This window comes from Phaethon aethereus (assembly GCF_964289735.1).
Source record: "Phaethon aethereus genome assembly, chromosome: 1".
In the NCBI taxonomy this organism is placed as follows: Eukaryota; Metazoa; Chordata; class Aves; order Phaethontiformes; family Phaethontidae; genus Phaethon; species Phaethon aethereus.
The window spans coordinates 195,992,997-196,008,981 of NC_138575.1; the positions used below are offsets into that span (position 1 = coordinate 195,992,997).

The 15,985-nt window shown below is 35.1% G+C and overlaps 1 protein-coding gene across 4 annotated transcripts in view; it reads right to left on the bottom strand.

Moving 5' to 3' along the window:
* The window catches only part of NBEA (neurobeachin), a gene marked incomplete at its 3' end in the record, with an annotated part of 516,829 nt that overhangs the window by 233,837 nt on the left and 267,007 nt on the right, over nt 1-15,985 (bottom strand). For all 4 annotated transcript variants that reach the window (XM_082012155.1, XM_082012156.1, XM_082012153.1 and 1 more), the window contains 2 exons: nt 13,180-13,288; nt 9,425-9,591 (listed from right to left, as the gene is read on the bottom strand). In XM_082012155.1, the coding sequence (XP_081868281.1) occupies nt 9,425-9,591; nt 13,180-13,288 (276 nt within the window). The remainder of the gene's footprint in view (nt 1-9,424; nt 9,592-13,179; nt 13,289-15,985) is intronic.

Consider the following 15,985-nt stretch of genomic DNA (forward strand, 5'->3'; position numbering starts at 1 on the left):
GATGATGTTGTACTACAGGGTAGCAAAAATGAGGAAAAAAAAATCTTGAAAGTTGATATTTTTTTCCCGAGGGAAGAGAGGGAGGAGAAAAAAACAACTGAGGAAACAAGAAAAATGGATCAGTCTAATACATATCTTAGCTGATTACACATTGCAGTAAGGAAAATGAGAAATAAAGGAACTAAGAAGTCTTAGTATCCAGAAGATAAAACTTAGACTAGCATCACAGAAGCTTGCCAAGACAAATCAATGTTTGTTCCTATGAAAAACAAGAAAGACCTACTTTTTGTTTAGCACGTATTCGTTTACTTCCTCTGAAGTTCAGAAACAGGCATGAAATGTACTTACTGAAAGTCTGGGCAGTGTTAAAAGGAAAAAAAGGTAGTACTGCACTAGGAGATAAAACAGAAAAATCTCATGGAGACATGAGTTATTTAATTTTATTTTTTTAAACAACTCACTGAAAAAAGACCAAACTCGGTGGTAAAGGGCTCATTTATTAAAAAAATAGTTGTTAAAAAAAAGTTATAAAATGTTGTATGTTTTGTATACATGTGTATGCTATGTTGAAAAGTAGCTTAAGTTTAGTAAGGTATTTTAGATTTGATTCTGACTAGTTCAAGTTCTTTTCATGCGAATATCTAAGAGGTACTATATCTAGAGTGAAAATAATCACTAAAACAGTGAGGTCCTATTTCCCACAATAAACATTAAAGCTACAGAACAACTAAGTTTAAATCCCCCAAACTTAGAAAATGGCAGGAAACTGGTGGATAAACCCCTGTTAAAATAAACCTACCACAATTTCTAAAACCAAAATTACATACACAATGCCAAACAATTCTGATGTGGAAGATAAAATATACTAAAAGTTTAAAACCTGGATTTTTTTATAGAGAGTATCAAAGGTTCATGACCAGATTGGGAATGTTTTCAAGTGGGAGACTGTATGGGTTGCTTCCTGAATTCTGCTGTATTAAACATTTCATTATCAACTTTGATGAAGAATCAGTGAAAATCCACAATAAAACTTGAGGTGACAGGAAACTGTGAGAGACAACAGTCTTAAAAACAATTAGAAGCACAGATATAAAGCAGCAAGTGTTTGCCAATTAGTAGAAGGGAGTAAGAGCCTGCAGAGTGGTTCTGGGAAGTATTGACTGAGCCTACAATCTCATTTACAATCAGTTGTAATGTGAAACAAACTTAAGTTGAGTTGTGCATTGTTGAGGCTTCACCTCAACAATCAAACACCCAAACTGCAGTACCTTTTCTGTAAGGAAAATGTAGGCAAACTGCAAGGAATCTAAAGCAAGACACCAAAATTCTACAAGATATAGATAATTTAATCAGTAAAGGAAGACTGAAAAAACTGTGTTTGTCTAGTCTGGAAGTCAATAGCCTGAAATGACAGCATCAGCTTCTTTTGACTAAGAAGAGATAGGTTTGAAACCAGGTATAGTCAACCTATTTTGCAGCAAAGAAAATTATCCTATAATGCACATCATGCAAGCTCAACTATAAAGCTAGCAAAGACATAGAAAAGGTTTTCTAAGATGTTTGTGGAATTCCACTCTCCCCTCCTCAAAGAAAGCAGGATGCAAAGCATGTGATAGGGATATTCCAAACTACACCTGCCTCAGTGCCTGAGGATGATTTAATCTGCAGTTCCTTTCCAGACCCTACTCTGAATGTCTCAAATTATTTTACAAACATAGGGATGGACATAAATATATTTCAAATAAAAAAGTACAAGACACATTAAGGTTCTGAGAGAAGGGGAATCAAAATGGCTCCACTAGGTTTTAATTTCTGGTTAACCTTTGCATTTCTGATGTTTCCAACAAAAATGTCTGAGAAGTTTGTCAAAACACTACAGATGTTTCTCTTAGAAAAAAACATTTTCTACAACTTTGTATTTATCTTCTGTAATCTACCTGAAGCACCACATGGGAAAGTATCCTGGTGTGTAATGGTACTACAACAGCTTGCTGTAACTTAAAAATATGATGTTTCTCATGCATTTTACATCACAAAATAAAGCATAAATCAACAGATTTTTTTTCTCAGAAATGAAAAGTCCACCTTAGAAACATAAAAATTACTTTTTCAAAATCTTCTAATCTATGGCTTTTGTTCTTTATTTATTCTTTGATTTCTATTCTTACATATGGGGAAGATGGGAAATCCACTGCTATATTGCATAGGCATTACTAGACAGGTATGGGAGAAAAAGTGAGAATCATGTGAGGGAAGTGTTAGCTGCCTAATGAGAAATTATTCCCTCATGGTTTCTACTGAGTTTCTACCTCTATCTAAATTGGAAGCAGGGAAAGAAGGAGCACAGATGCTAGAAACATTCTTCAATACCAGCAACTGTTAGTCCAGTCTCCTGATACCCACTGCAGAGGCTGTTTCCACTGCAGGAACTAGGAGGAAAATACAAAAAAAGGCAACTGGACTTTGAAGACCTACTGAGGTGTGGAAACTTCAAAATCGAGGCTGACTGAAATTGAGATTCCTTATGAAATCCTGAGTTGAAAATTCAGGGAGTCCGAGTGAGTATTAGATGGACCTATCCAGTCTACTTGTCCTATCTTTCTGTTTCTTAAGTTTTTCACTTGCAGTTGAAGACAGCTTACGGGGCTAAAGATTAATTGTTTCTAAAGCTTAAAGAAAAAGAACATTGGCAAAACTTTCCTCTTTGTGTTTGCCATGAAGCAAGAGGGGAAAAAAAAATTTAGGCAGAAACAGAGAACATATTGAAGAGAAGTGAAAAAAACAGAGTAAAGCAGAAAAAATACTTCTCTTACTGCAGAAGTAGTAACATGAAAGAATATACAGAAGAATTCCTTCTTTAATATGAAATACAATGTACTGTACTTCCTAGAGATAAACAAATCTTTCCGCAGAATTGAAGAAGTCTTCCCTGAGTACCATGCATTTCCCAACATTGGAAAATACTACCTCTTTCCAAAGAAAATATTTTCTTCAAGAGTTTCTTACAGCTGTGAGAAAAAATTCATAGTGAACAGCACCACAGTTCAATATAACTGAGTAACCTTGCACAAATATAGAACTGAATAAATTTCACGTAAGCAAACTGTTCAGTCACTTGTACAGCCCATCTGTGGTTATACGATACTCCTTTCTTGGTAGGTATCTTTATGCTGCAAATAGCATCCTACATCTAACTTCCTATCATTAGAAAATGATACAGAATTCTTCTATTCCCCTTTTTCCATCGTGCTTGTCAAATGCCACAGCACCATTAGCAAGAGCTCCTTCCAATAGCCTCTGCCTTCCACCATAGCAGTAAGCAATCATGAGTGAGGAAGGAAAAGGGTATGCAATGAGTAGAGTATGTAATAAAATGGGTGCAAAGCAGCACGAGCAGTACCAAGTTGAAAGCATAGTAAGAAATGTAAGAAGGGGCTTGAAATAGTAAAATACTACAAAGAGTGATCAGATTAGAAAAACAGTCTCACTCACATTTATGTTTAAATCCTGCTACAGAAGTGTGACTAATACTGCACCTAAAATGTGAATAACGCTGTCACATTTTCTGATCTCAAAGTATCTTAAGCAGTGGAGTTAAGTAAAAACAACAGAATCATTATATAAATTTCTTTTTGTGATGAAATAATCTCAAAACTAAATATTTGGAGCTTGTAATCAGGAAAACTAATGAATGAGATGAAAAGTTTGCAGGTTCCATCAGATCAATCTGGAAGGATCTATTCTGCAAAGACAAATAGATTCCACCAATTCCTGAAAGATAGAAAATTTATTGTTCTTACAAAGTATGTGGAAAAATACAGAACCTTAACAGGCCCTCTAACAACAGGCATGTCAAACACACTTCTGGATCCAGTAGGCAGGATCTGGTCTTACATCTTTTCCACTGTTCTAAAGTTCCCTTTGTAATTTATGTCTAGCAGTTAAAATGAGCCAGAAATGAATGAATAGCTAAACCAGATGAAGCTGATTTGCAGTGAGGGACAGGATAGGATCTGTGTCTCTCTGAACTTCCTAAGACAGCAGCTAGTACGGTGATGGAGTCAGAGCACGCCAAAGGCTGGCTGTAAGGGAAACTCCTTCTTACTAAATTCCTGCATTCTGGTCTCCCTTGCTGTAAACTGGAAACATTTGGTTTAGAAGGAGCGTTGTCCCAGAATCAACTTATTTAACTGCCAAGCCCCATAAGCTCAGAAAAGGGGAGTTCTCCTCTTTCCGCTCTCCCCCCCGGCCCCCAGCAGAACCCAATCTCTGCAGAAGCACATGCTGTAGTGAGAGGCAGAACTAGCTGTCTGGCAAGAAACTTTTTATTTCCAGCCTGTCTCCCCAGACGAATTTGGTCTTCACCACAGAATGAATTTGACAGCTTTGCCCTCCACCATGAATGATTAATTTGTTATGGGTGTCTAGTTTAACCAAAGATGGATTTGAACAGAAAAAGCCCTTGTATACTTGCTCTTTCATAAAGCTGCTTTACTGTAGGTGGAACCTCCTTCATCAAATCACAGAATGCAGGAGAACCAAGTCTCATTTTTAAATGTCATTTGTCTCATTATAGTAATATTCCTGTATATATAAAAACTGATCATGTGAAAATATCTATGACAAGTATTTCATATTTAGACTTAGAACACAAACTGGAACTCAGAACTCTTTGTACTGTCCTAGATTGCCTTAAAGTTATAGAAACTCTAAGGTACAGCCATATATATAGTAATCTTGAATAAAATTTTTGAAAAGTTAAAATATCTCATTAAACCAATAAGCTGAAATAACAGAATGCTCCAAACAAACACAGTAACAGATTATGGCCCAAAACACAGGCATGCATCTGGTTGATAAGGAATTCGAACAGTGTGTACAGACAGGTTTCACTAAACTTTTTTTTTTTTTTTTAAGAAGGATGTGTAAGGGGAGAGAAGCAGATGGGGAGGAAGAGAAGCACCATATGAAGCTGACAGAGAAGACAGAAGGAAGCATATGTTGTGACATGAAGACTATAACCCTGAAAAAAGCTAAGGGTAAGTGCTGGCTTAAAGAAGCTTTGAACGCTAAGCTATGAAACACCCTGTTTGATTCTTCCTGAGTTCAAGGAAATAGGATGTTGCATATTCACTCCGAATAAGTGGCAATGCATCAAAGAAGTAACCACTCATCAATTTCTTATCATGGGAAAAACCTGCAGAATTCTGATTTTGGTATAATGCTGGAATTAAAAAAGGGAACAACAGTATGGTTAGGGTAAGCTATTACGAAGATACCTAAAAGTGTCAAATTGCCAAAATAAGGAAAACAGAATTAGTTTGGCCTAAGGGCACAAACAGGATTTATAACGAACTAACAAGATTTATTCTGAAATCTATTATTCTTTGTCTGAGATATGTAGGAGAAAATAAGATGATTCAATAATTTCCTTTTGTTGTAGAGGAGCTAATGCTCACACCTGCAAGAAATCAAGCAAAAGAACTTCAGTATTCACTTTAAGAGGTGAAGGGAAAATATTTGTAAAGGGGGAAAGAAGTTAACACTGCTAAACAACACAAAATAAAGTTTTTTTTTCACAACCATTATTTGCCATTTTTAGACAGAAGGAGATGAAAGAGTAAACAGGTTCTCAGACCAACTCAAACTGTACTGGTTGATTAATGTATGGACAGGGATAGGTTGTAGAATGTTACTGTGCTTGTAGACATTTATTCAAGTGGTGGAGTACTTGCATATAATTAATTGCTCCTTCATAAATTAATAGCTAATTAAGAAGGTAATTGAAATGCAAGTCACCTATGATTTTGTGTTATTTTTATTCAACTATATTTATGTAACTATATTCTAGTTTAGAATTGAAAGTTTCATATGGTATTCTGTTGACTCACACCATCCAACTACATTCTTGTTTCTTCAGACATTTTGAGAGGTGTTTATGATAAAATATTTAAAATTAATAATTTACAAATCGACAGAATTTCACTCATTGGACCTGTTGTTTCTCCTCACAGTGTTAAGTTGCTATGTTTCTTAATAAACAAAGAGTAAACTTCGTGGCACCTACAGATTAAACATGGTAAATGCTGGTTGCTGCTTTCTGCAAAAACAGTACGTGCAGACACAAAAGCTGGGAAGGCTTACAAGCTCACTGTGTTGAATCGCAAACACAAGGAAAAATTTTCTCCACAGCTGGGTCATATTTCACAAAATGAGACCTTAGTATTTTATAACTAAGCATGTTATAATGCTTAGAGCATCTGTATTAAAAAACTTAAAAATTGTTCTTTACCTTGAAAAGAGATAAAGAAAAACACATATAGATGTACTATATGCTACAATTATCAGTAAATCCGTAGCTGCAGATTGTGTATGTGACAGAGAATTGAAGCTTTTAAGAATCACACTCACCCTCTGAAATAGTGTGTTACTGATCTTATCCATTTTGGATCTCAAAAGTCATTGCTGTTGCCCAAGTATTTACCACATGGAGGCGGTTGCCTATTTCTTTCCCTGCCCCTCCTGGGCCTGGGAACGATCTCCCTAATTCACCGTTTCAGTGAACGGTCTCCAGCTCAAGAAGTGGACAGGACACCAGCAGTGGTCCTTCTCCCCGACAGAAATGATGGGGTTACTACAGATGTCTAGAGGCCTGAATTGCCAACCTACTTTTCTTTTTAATTTATTTTTTTTAGTAACTCTGTATTCCAGTCAGGCTGTATCTCCTGAGGCACAGAGAAGCCTCAGTTTATAAAAAGACCGCTAATGCTGTAGCTGTTTGTCAGGAATTAAAAACGGAGACTTGAAGCCTGTTGTGTCTCCTGCCGGCCAAGACCAGAGGTATGTACAATTTTAGAACCCATCTCAATTTCTATCGTATGAAAAGTATTGGAGGAACTACCTAATTAACAACAGTCTTTGCCTTCTGTGCCTAAACATTTTAATGAGCCCCCTCTCTACTTTCTGCATTTGAAGCGTTTTAAATCTGCCCGTTGAGAACCAGGGACCTTCGTTCTTAACAAGGCTCAGAGGCTCTCCCAGTGGGCATCTCCCCCTACCTGCTGCCATCCTGGGCCTTGCCATTCGCAGTCCACTAGGCCTCATGACAGAAGGTGCACTTGTGTGCTGGATCACACAGCTGCCATGACACACAAGGTGAGACCTCTGGTGCAAGGCCATTTGCTTCCTGATGGACTCCTGCAAACGGGGAACCCTATTTGGAGACCTTGTGTTGTTGCCATGTCCCCCCTTCTCCAGGTTAAGAGGCAGCCAGAGGTAGCCTGCAGGTAAAACACAACCAGGCCAACAGCTGCACCTAACATGGCAGCGCCAAAATGGGAAAGCAGCACTGCAAGTAATTGAGAAGCCACACCAGGGAAGTGGCATGAAAGGAATAAACTAAGAGTTTCTTTTCCTTGATGTAAGAAATTTGATAGGTTTGTCACAGGTGTCAAGCTGCTTCATGGGCCATCAAAAACTATCATGGCCTGAAGAGCAAAAAACAAAAAATCCAGGAGGGGAAAGTTATCTGGCCTGAAGAAGAGATGATCTCCTGAAAAAGTTAATGACCAGTGACATGGAGAGGAACTGACTGAAGCCTGTGAAGTGTCTGCAGCCGAATCTGAGCAACAACATTATTCAAAAATTCAAAGACATTAAAGGGACTGAAAATTGCACTTTTTTTCCATCAGGTTTAATTCTCCAGATACACAGCTTTAAGCCTCAACTAGAGATAACACTTAGTCCATTATGGGCTAAGGCTGTTTTGAATTAACCGTATCACAATCTTCTACATGTCATTTTTGTAATTTCCACCAGAATGTCTCTGGTGTTAGACTACAGAATTTCCATAAGACTGAATTTCTACACTTTCTGCCATCTTAAAAAGTAAATACATCTCCATCATCATCCAGGAAATTGTGATTTCTTTGGAAGACATAAGGATATAAGGATGATGAACATGAAAAATTACATTTTTTTAACACTGTATAACTGCAAGAACCAACTAGACAGTATGACAAAAAGAATGAACAGTATATGTGGTATTTATTAACCATTATTACTGACACATCAAATTTATTACTTGACAGCATCTCTAATAAGCTTAAGCCCTAGATATGTATTCAAGCTAGAGTCAAAAGATTCTTTGAAAGAAAATACTTATCTAGAAAAAAGTTTTTGGATTAGTCTATCAGTCTCAACTAGATTTTTATTGAAAAGATTTTTCAGAGCTGAAATGGAACTTTCTGATCTGCTCTGCCTGACTCAGAGCAGATTTAAACCGGATTTAAGTAGAAAATTAAACTATAAAAATTTGGATATTTGGAAGCAGAACTTGATTGATTTCTCTTGTTTGAGCTCTTCCACTTTGAATAAAGAATCAAATATTTGTGGCTAGAAGGCACAAATGAGAGAGACTTGTCAGTCTCTAGTTTTGCAGACAGGGCACTCACATGGCAGACCCAGGTTCAAGACCTTGCTCTGAATGAAGGAAAGGAGCAATTTGAGCTCAAGTCTTCCACATGAGGGTCAGCACCTTAGCCACTGGCTATTTTTGTGATTCGGAAGAGCAAGGCTCTGTTTTTTTGCATGATAGATGAAGTTGTTTAATTTCACCCCTATGTTGAATAGAATGAACTGTTAAAAACAGTATTGAACACAGCTCTGACTAAAATCTCAAATACTATATTATCACTTGCATACGTTAAGAATTCTATATTTTGGATTACGCTTTTTTATCTTCTTATTTTTTTAACGAGTATCTGTAGAATTGAGCTGCACTTTGGTTATGTTTAGCTTTGAACATGTTACATTTAAGTACAATATAAGTTTTGCTTTAAGCAGAGTTTGACTGTGCATAGCTGGCACTAACTACTGTTTTGTTGTAGGAAAGTTAAGATTTACCAGTGGATCTTACTAGTTCTTTACTTGCACAGAAAAATTTATCAACTGAATAAAGCTTCAGACAGTGACTCAAGCGACCTGGTTCTGCTGGTTATTATCATACTGACTTACTCTATAATGCTAGACAAGTCGTTTTGACTCTCTCTTCTTTGTTTCAGGATTCCTCTGTTGACATCTATATAGAAATCTCTACACTGGAACACTTAGATTCTAATCCTGGCAGGAGCCTCAAAACCTACTGATATACTAACAGTAAGATTGCATTATAATCAACAAATACTCATTACAATTTATTTAAAATATGGTAAAATATTATGTTTGCAGCCTATAAAGGAGATTGACCTGTGAATCTTTAGCAAAGAGGACTTGTCAAGAACCAGTTGAAGAAAAGACTAACAGAGAAAATGTATTTCATGAATACTGGCTCCTAATAGATTTGCATTTCAGTTATACAATGACTGCTTTTCTTAAACTTTGAAAGTAACATTTAAAACCCACACATTTTACATTTGCAGCTTACCTGTGAGAAACAGCTCCCCAGGCACCATGCTTATTTGTTAGTATGTTGAGTATCTTCTGTTTCAGCTGATTGGCTGTAACATGATCCCGATGCTTAGCAGCACTGATAAGATGATCACACATCTTCTCCTCCTCTCGTCTGTCAGCGGCATACTGAGCACACTGTGACTAGGAATGAAAGTAGATCTACTTCATAAAAGATAGGCTATTTAGAATTGCCTTAAAATGATTATTTACTAAAACTCTAAATATGACAAGAACTCTTTAAAATACTTTTAAGAGGGATAGGACACACAATGCAATTGAAATCAATCTACTACTATATATTATCCATGAAAAAGCACTCAGTTAGAACATGTAAAAATGGAAATATCAAGGGCAAAGACAACAGAATTGCAATCAAAAATATTAAGCTACACATCTCTGTGTGTATATATGTGACCACGGATATGCCTTAAAAGTCGGTCTTTATTTGAAAAAGTTTCATGTGTTCTCAGGTATAAAATACAGGTATAACACACACAACATAATATATAGCAAAAATTACGTACACTGTTTTTGATTTTTAAATTGCAATAAAGCCTACAATTAAAGAAACATTTGATAATTTTATTATTATGGATGCTAAAGACAAACTCCTTTATCTATGAAATTAAGAACTATATTTTTATTTCATATCACAACATGAAAAATTTTCATAACATACTACCAGTTCTAAAAAACCCTAATGGTTAAAAAATCATTCATCTTTTAAACTGAAAAAGATCTAATGTTTTCATCCTGTTTCCTTTAAGAGATAACTAACTCTAAAATAAATGCTGTGGTTATTGACCCTCATGCAAATTTGTTTCTAAAATTGTCAAAACTTTATAGTGTATTTTCGTTTTGATAAATCTTTTCTTCATGTATAATAAGCACAATATATTTCCACGTCTTTTCTCAAAATCATGTTAAGTTCAAACTAAATTTCTCTTCCTAGTAAAGATCCTTCTAAAATGTCTAAACAAAGCAAATGTAGCCATACTAATTTCCAAAGGTTAGATTATTCTCAAAACAGCTCATTTTAAAATCACCTTTTGAGTCATTTTTGCAGCACAAATTTTAGAACATTTAACCAACACTAAATGCAATAGCACAATGCTGAATAGAATCCTATTTTCTAATATTCAAAAAATGAATTGTTGCCCTCATACTAAATCGTAGTTTCTTCTTCGTATTTCTGCACACTACCTTTCTACGACAGATCACATTAGCATTCGGTAAGATTTTAACAGTGGTCTTTCCACTGTGTTACAGCATTATTTCAAGTAATCTATCTGGAAAAGAACAATCGTTACACAAATTCATAAAGGGTTAATTCATTTTTCAATTTATCTTCTTGTACAGGGAAGCACCAATTAGTACAATGATCTGCCTTAGTAATGAGGTTAATATTTCACAAGCTCATTGGACAGTAAAATTAAATTTTCATTTTTCTTCCTGAACAATTACAAAGGTTAACAAAATGAAAGTTATCTGTGAAGCACCCATTCTGGGAGGAATTTCCCTGGCCCTGACTGCAACTGGAGTCACAGGGTAAAATTTAGATGCTAGTCCATGGCCTCCCCACTATGCAGGTGACACAATAACTTGGTGCAGCTTGGACCAAATAATTTCACCCATAATGATTGAATTAAAGTTTAAAAGGTAAAAATAAAATAGCCACTCGCTTCTCTGGCTGAGAGCAATGATTAACATGTACTAAAACCCAGAACATATACCCATACAGTTTATTAAAACAAAATGACAGATTTACAATTATGCAACAGAAAACTACCAGAAATCTCTTCGTCCCTACTACTTTCAAGTAGGATGAATAATAAAATGTTCAGTTATATACTTACCATTATTAAAGACAATATATAAAACATTCTTTCAGACTTTAACCATCACCTGATTTAAGTACATCTGAGTTTCATATTTAACACAGGCTACATTTCATAATTTTCATTTATGACTTGCAGATTTTATCTTACTCATCTAAAACATGTAGCTGAGGTTTTTCATCTGACAAATATAATGAAAATTTTCATATATGAAAAATGTGTTGGTTTCTTTACCAGACAATAAGACTGACTTAAGGCTATTCCTTTAGGGAATTTAGTTAATATTCTAAATCCTATTTGCTAACAGAAGCTGGAAGTTAATTGAATATTCTCATTTTGTCTAGAGTTCTGACAGATCTTATACCTCAATGTATTCTTCAAAGAGCAGATAACTCAATCTTCTGTTGTCATCTTAAGTTACTGCATGATGCTCTGATAAATATCAAATGTTATTTATTGTTGAGGCAATATGAAACTTCACTCTGACATACACTTAATTGTAAATGTGATTTTATCTAAGTTCAGAATATCAGCTATATGCTTGGTAATAAAGTTGTTGCAATCCCATATGACAAGTGTCTGCTGCCTGCTCTGACAAAATGAAGTAAAGGTTATGTGTATTCAAAATGACAACAGATATCTCTGTGTCTCACACTTTTCAGCTAGGTCAAGGAGCACAAGAACCAGTACATCAAAGTGCACATTTAAGAGACCTGTTTCAAGGAGATAAAAACCTAATCAAAACTAAGATTACTGGATCCTATTTCTAGCCACCAGGTGCTCGTTGACAGATGAATAAATTGATATAGCTATTTATTATCATCAGTACTAAGTCAGTCTATCTTAATCCTAATGTTAGGTCACTTGAGCATTAAAACATGTGGAAATGTATGTTTGTGTATATATACTTACACATACACAAATGTATGCAAGCACAGACAGGTTTGGAAATAATAAACAATAGTGATGTTGAAATGTATAAAACACCATAAAAATACAAAACCATATTTGATAAACCCATGTAAAAGGTGAATTTTAAACTTTAATCCATCACTTTTGCACGAAATTTTTTTGAATAGGAACAAAATTAATCATGAAGAAATAATCAAAAACCTGTTAAAGTAAACACATTTTAAAAAGAGCTTTTTTGTATATTTGCATCATTTTCAAGCAATGTAATTTAAATTGTATACTGCAACACTCATTGATGAAAAAAGTGATTGAATGTTGACTCTCTTTAAGAGTGATAATTATAGACATTAAAGAGTTATGGGATCCAGCTGCTGTGTTACTTCTTCCATACTTAAAAAGAATAGACATTTTAAACACAGTCTTATTGTCAATAGCTAATGATTCCTAACTATCAGGTAAGATATGTAATATAATATTTCAATATATGAATTATAGCAAGTAAAATAACAAAAAGTCAAACAAAATTACCTTAAACTACTAATTCTGTTTAACAAAACATTTCTATTTCTTATTTTTCATGAACTGCCCTAAGTGCATTAATTGTTTTTCTTTCTTACTGAACTCATGCATACTGTAGATAAAATCTAACAAAAATAATTACTAATGTGATTTGTATTACTATTTGCAATAAATCAGAAAAGTTCTTTGTGAAGCTAAAGGTTCTGCCATATCAGTTTAGAAATTCTGATTAAGGGATTTCTTCAAGCTGTAAATGTTTTCATGAATTTCAGTGAGGAGATTAAAAATTAAACCCGTTCTTTTGTGTTTGACATTTACCAAAGCTTTTAAAAACTAGTTTTGAAATGCCTTCAATATAAATTTCTTTCATGGAAGAAAAAAATCTTTATTGTATGGGGTTACAGTCTAGGTGACAACTGAGTGAAAACAGAAGCAGAAATGCACCAACTCTCAGGCTTACCTCAAACTCAGCATGCTTGTGCACATCTTCAGCTCTTTGTCGGTTCAAAATAAATTCTGCTTCATTTGCGACACGCACTATATGGTCTTTCATTGCATGACATAATAATCTAAAATAAAAAAAATCAAAATCAAGCTTTGAATTTGTTGTACTTCAAATAAGCTATTTCAGCAGATTTACTTAAAATGGAAAAAAATAATTAATGAAGTACTGTAATGCAATTACCAAATTAGTTGACATGAAAAATTTAATTTTATAAAAAATTTTCTGCATTTGTGAAAGCACAAACAAATCATATTATATGGAAAAAGCTTGCTATTCATTATTGAAGGGTGAAGTTCTTTATATAAGTATTATATTTCTAGTATGTTTTTAACAGCAGTCTCAATATGAACATGAATACTATACTACCATTTAAAAAAAACTAGACAATAGCTTAAACTCTTACTGATACCATTATATCATTAAATATAAATATTCCAATTTAAAAATCATTAAAAATAATGATATTAGCAAAGATTTAAAAATCTATTCTATTGCAAAATAATATAAATATCTCTGATAGGTTTTTCAAACACTGGAGTGAAAAGTGCATCATGTTTCCAAGTTTTCATGGCATCAGAACTAGAAACCTAATAAATCTTACTTAAAAAGAAGGAAAAAAGCTTGGACTGAAACTGAGAATGGTAATCAGACACCTTAAATTAAGACTTTTGAAAAAAACACCAAATACCATGAGATGCGTCATAAAATTGCAGCATAAACAACAGTGCGTTGTTAATAATGCTGGTATCTTATTGGGCAGGAAGAATGGAAGCAACTGCTTTCTCCTCCCTACAGTCCATATCTAAGGTTGCCTGTTCTATTCAAAACTGCTTTGCTCTTCTTATCAGCAGGGAGGAAATATCTTTCAGGATGCAAAAATCTGACAGGTCTGTTTAGAATCAGGAAGAACTGTTTCTCTTTGTGTCAATTTTGCACACGGTCTGGGATTTTCCTTCTTGCAGCATCAGGGAAACACACTTTTCAGAGATTCTTCTATTAAGAATGTGGCATTTCTAGCAAATTCTACCCCAAGGTGGGTGTCTGGTGCTTAGAAGCACCACAAATGAAAGCCATGTTTATAAGAAATTAAAGCCAAGATTACTAGACCTTACATCTATAAGATGGTAAGATCTGATCTCCATTCTTGTCACCTTTGGTGTGTTCTACCATCTGTGAAGCAGGGAAATCACTTACCCTGAGATAATGTTTAATAAGGGTGTGTGGCATGCAACGATATAAACGCTGGGGCCTCTGTTTAGAGATAAACAAGCTTGGATCGAGGTTTCACAGTGGATATTCAGTGGATATATAAATATTAAATATTTATTTAATAAAAAGGCTTTTAATGAGCCTTTTTATTAAAGCTATTCTTGAAAGCAAAAAGGTTTTGTCAAACCAGAAGCTGAAAGACTAAAGTTGCTTCCATTTTAATCTTCAAAATTTAGCTTTATTTTTTAATCTACCCTGCTGGAAGACATGCTTTAGTATTTTATTACTGTTAAGTGTTCAGATTTTTATTGTTAAGAGGTGAGTGTAGAACTGCCCTCAGATATGGATTAGGAGTGAGCATTCATGACTAACAAGCTTCTCTGAAATGAGAAAATACTAGAAGTGAGTGTTTAACGTCTCCAATCAAATTTTGCATCACAGGTCTTCCTGAACTTTTCCATATGACATTAATGACCTGGAACCAACTAGCTAGGATTTCGAAACAGAACAGACAGATTTTGAGTGTCTACTAGCTGTACATCCCTTCCTGAATGAATAAACTATAGAATAAATGGAGCACAGTGCAAATTCAGTATCTTTGCGTCAGCTCTGGTCCAGGCAGGATTTCTAGTTCCAAATGGATTTAGGTGAAATCAATAGGTTTCTTAGACACTCCCTGACACCATTAATTTTGTGAGAAAAGATAGAGACTAACCTTGACCACTGGGTTTATTATTTGGGACACCTGGGCATAGTTTTTATACCTCAAAAAACAATCTAAGCTTTGTCTCTTCATGAACAATGATAAATACAAACCGTCTTCATCTTAGTCATATTTATTTGTATTAAGAAGCTTTCACATTGTCTATGCCCATTTATGCACTAAAGCACCTAAAAGGGACTTCAAATGGATCCCCAGAGAATGCTAATTTTCACAAGTTATAAATAAATCTCTTGCCAATACTCAGGGAAAAGATATAAAAATAAATAAATAAATAAAATCTGTCGACACTAGTCTCTGGCTGTTTTACAGAAAATGAAAACTTTTATAGACACGCAGCAGATGATTCAAATCAGCTGGCTGAAACTGCTGGTGAACCCAGCTGTACCTCCCACCCCTCTAATGGACCTTTCTGCTCCAGAGACTGAGAGACCTGATGCATTTGGGATCAACTTCAAAGTTGCTGCAGCTTTTGGACAGCACACCAGGCAAACTAAGCCAGATTTCAGGTAACCTCAAAATGCCACAGGTCTTCAGGGTCCAAAGTCAAGGAGATCACAAACAAGAGGGGACCAGAGAACATGCCTTAGCACTGGGTCCTCACTGCACACAGCACTGAAATCATTAGCTTGGCCTCCACTCATTTTTTGGCTCACTCTAACTTCCATCCAGAAAATGTATGAGCATGGTCCAAGGGACAACTCACTGGAGACACTTCGATGAGACTGTATCAACTTAAACTCTCTGCAATGCCACCCAAGAAATTTCTGCAGGTGTTTTCATGTCATATCCCAGCACACATAGAACATCATTCTAGTGGGTAGCCCTCAT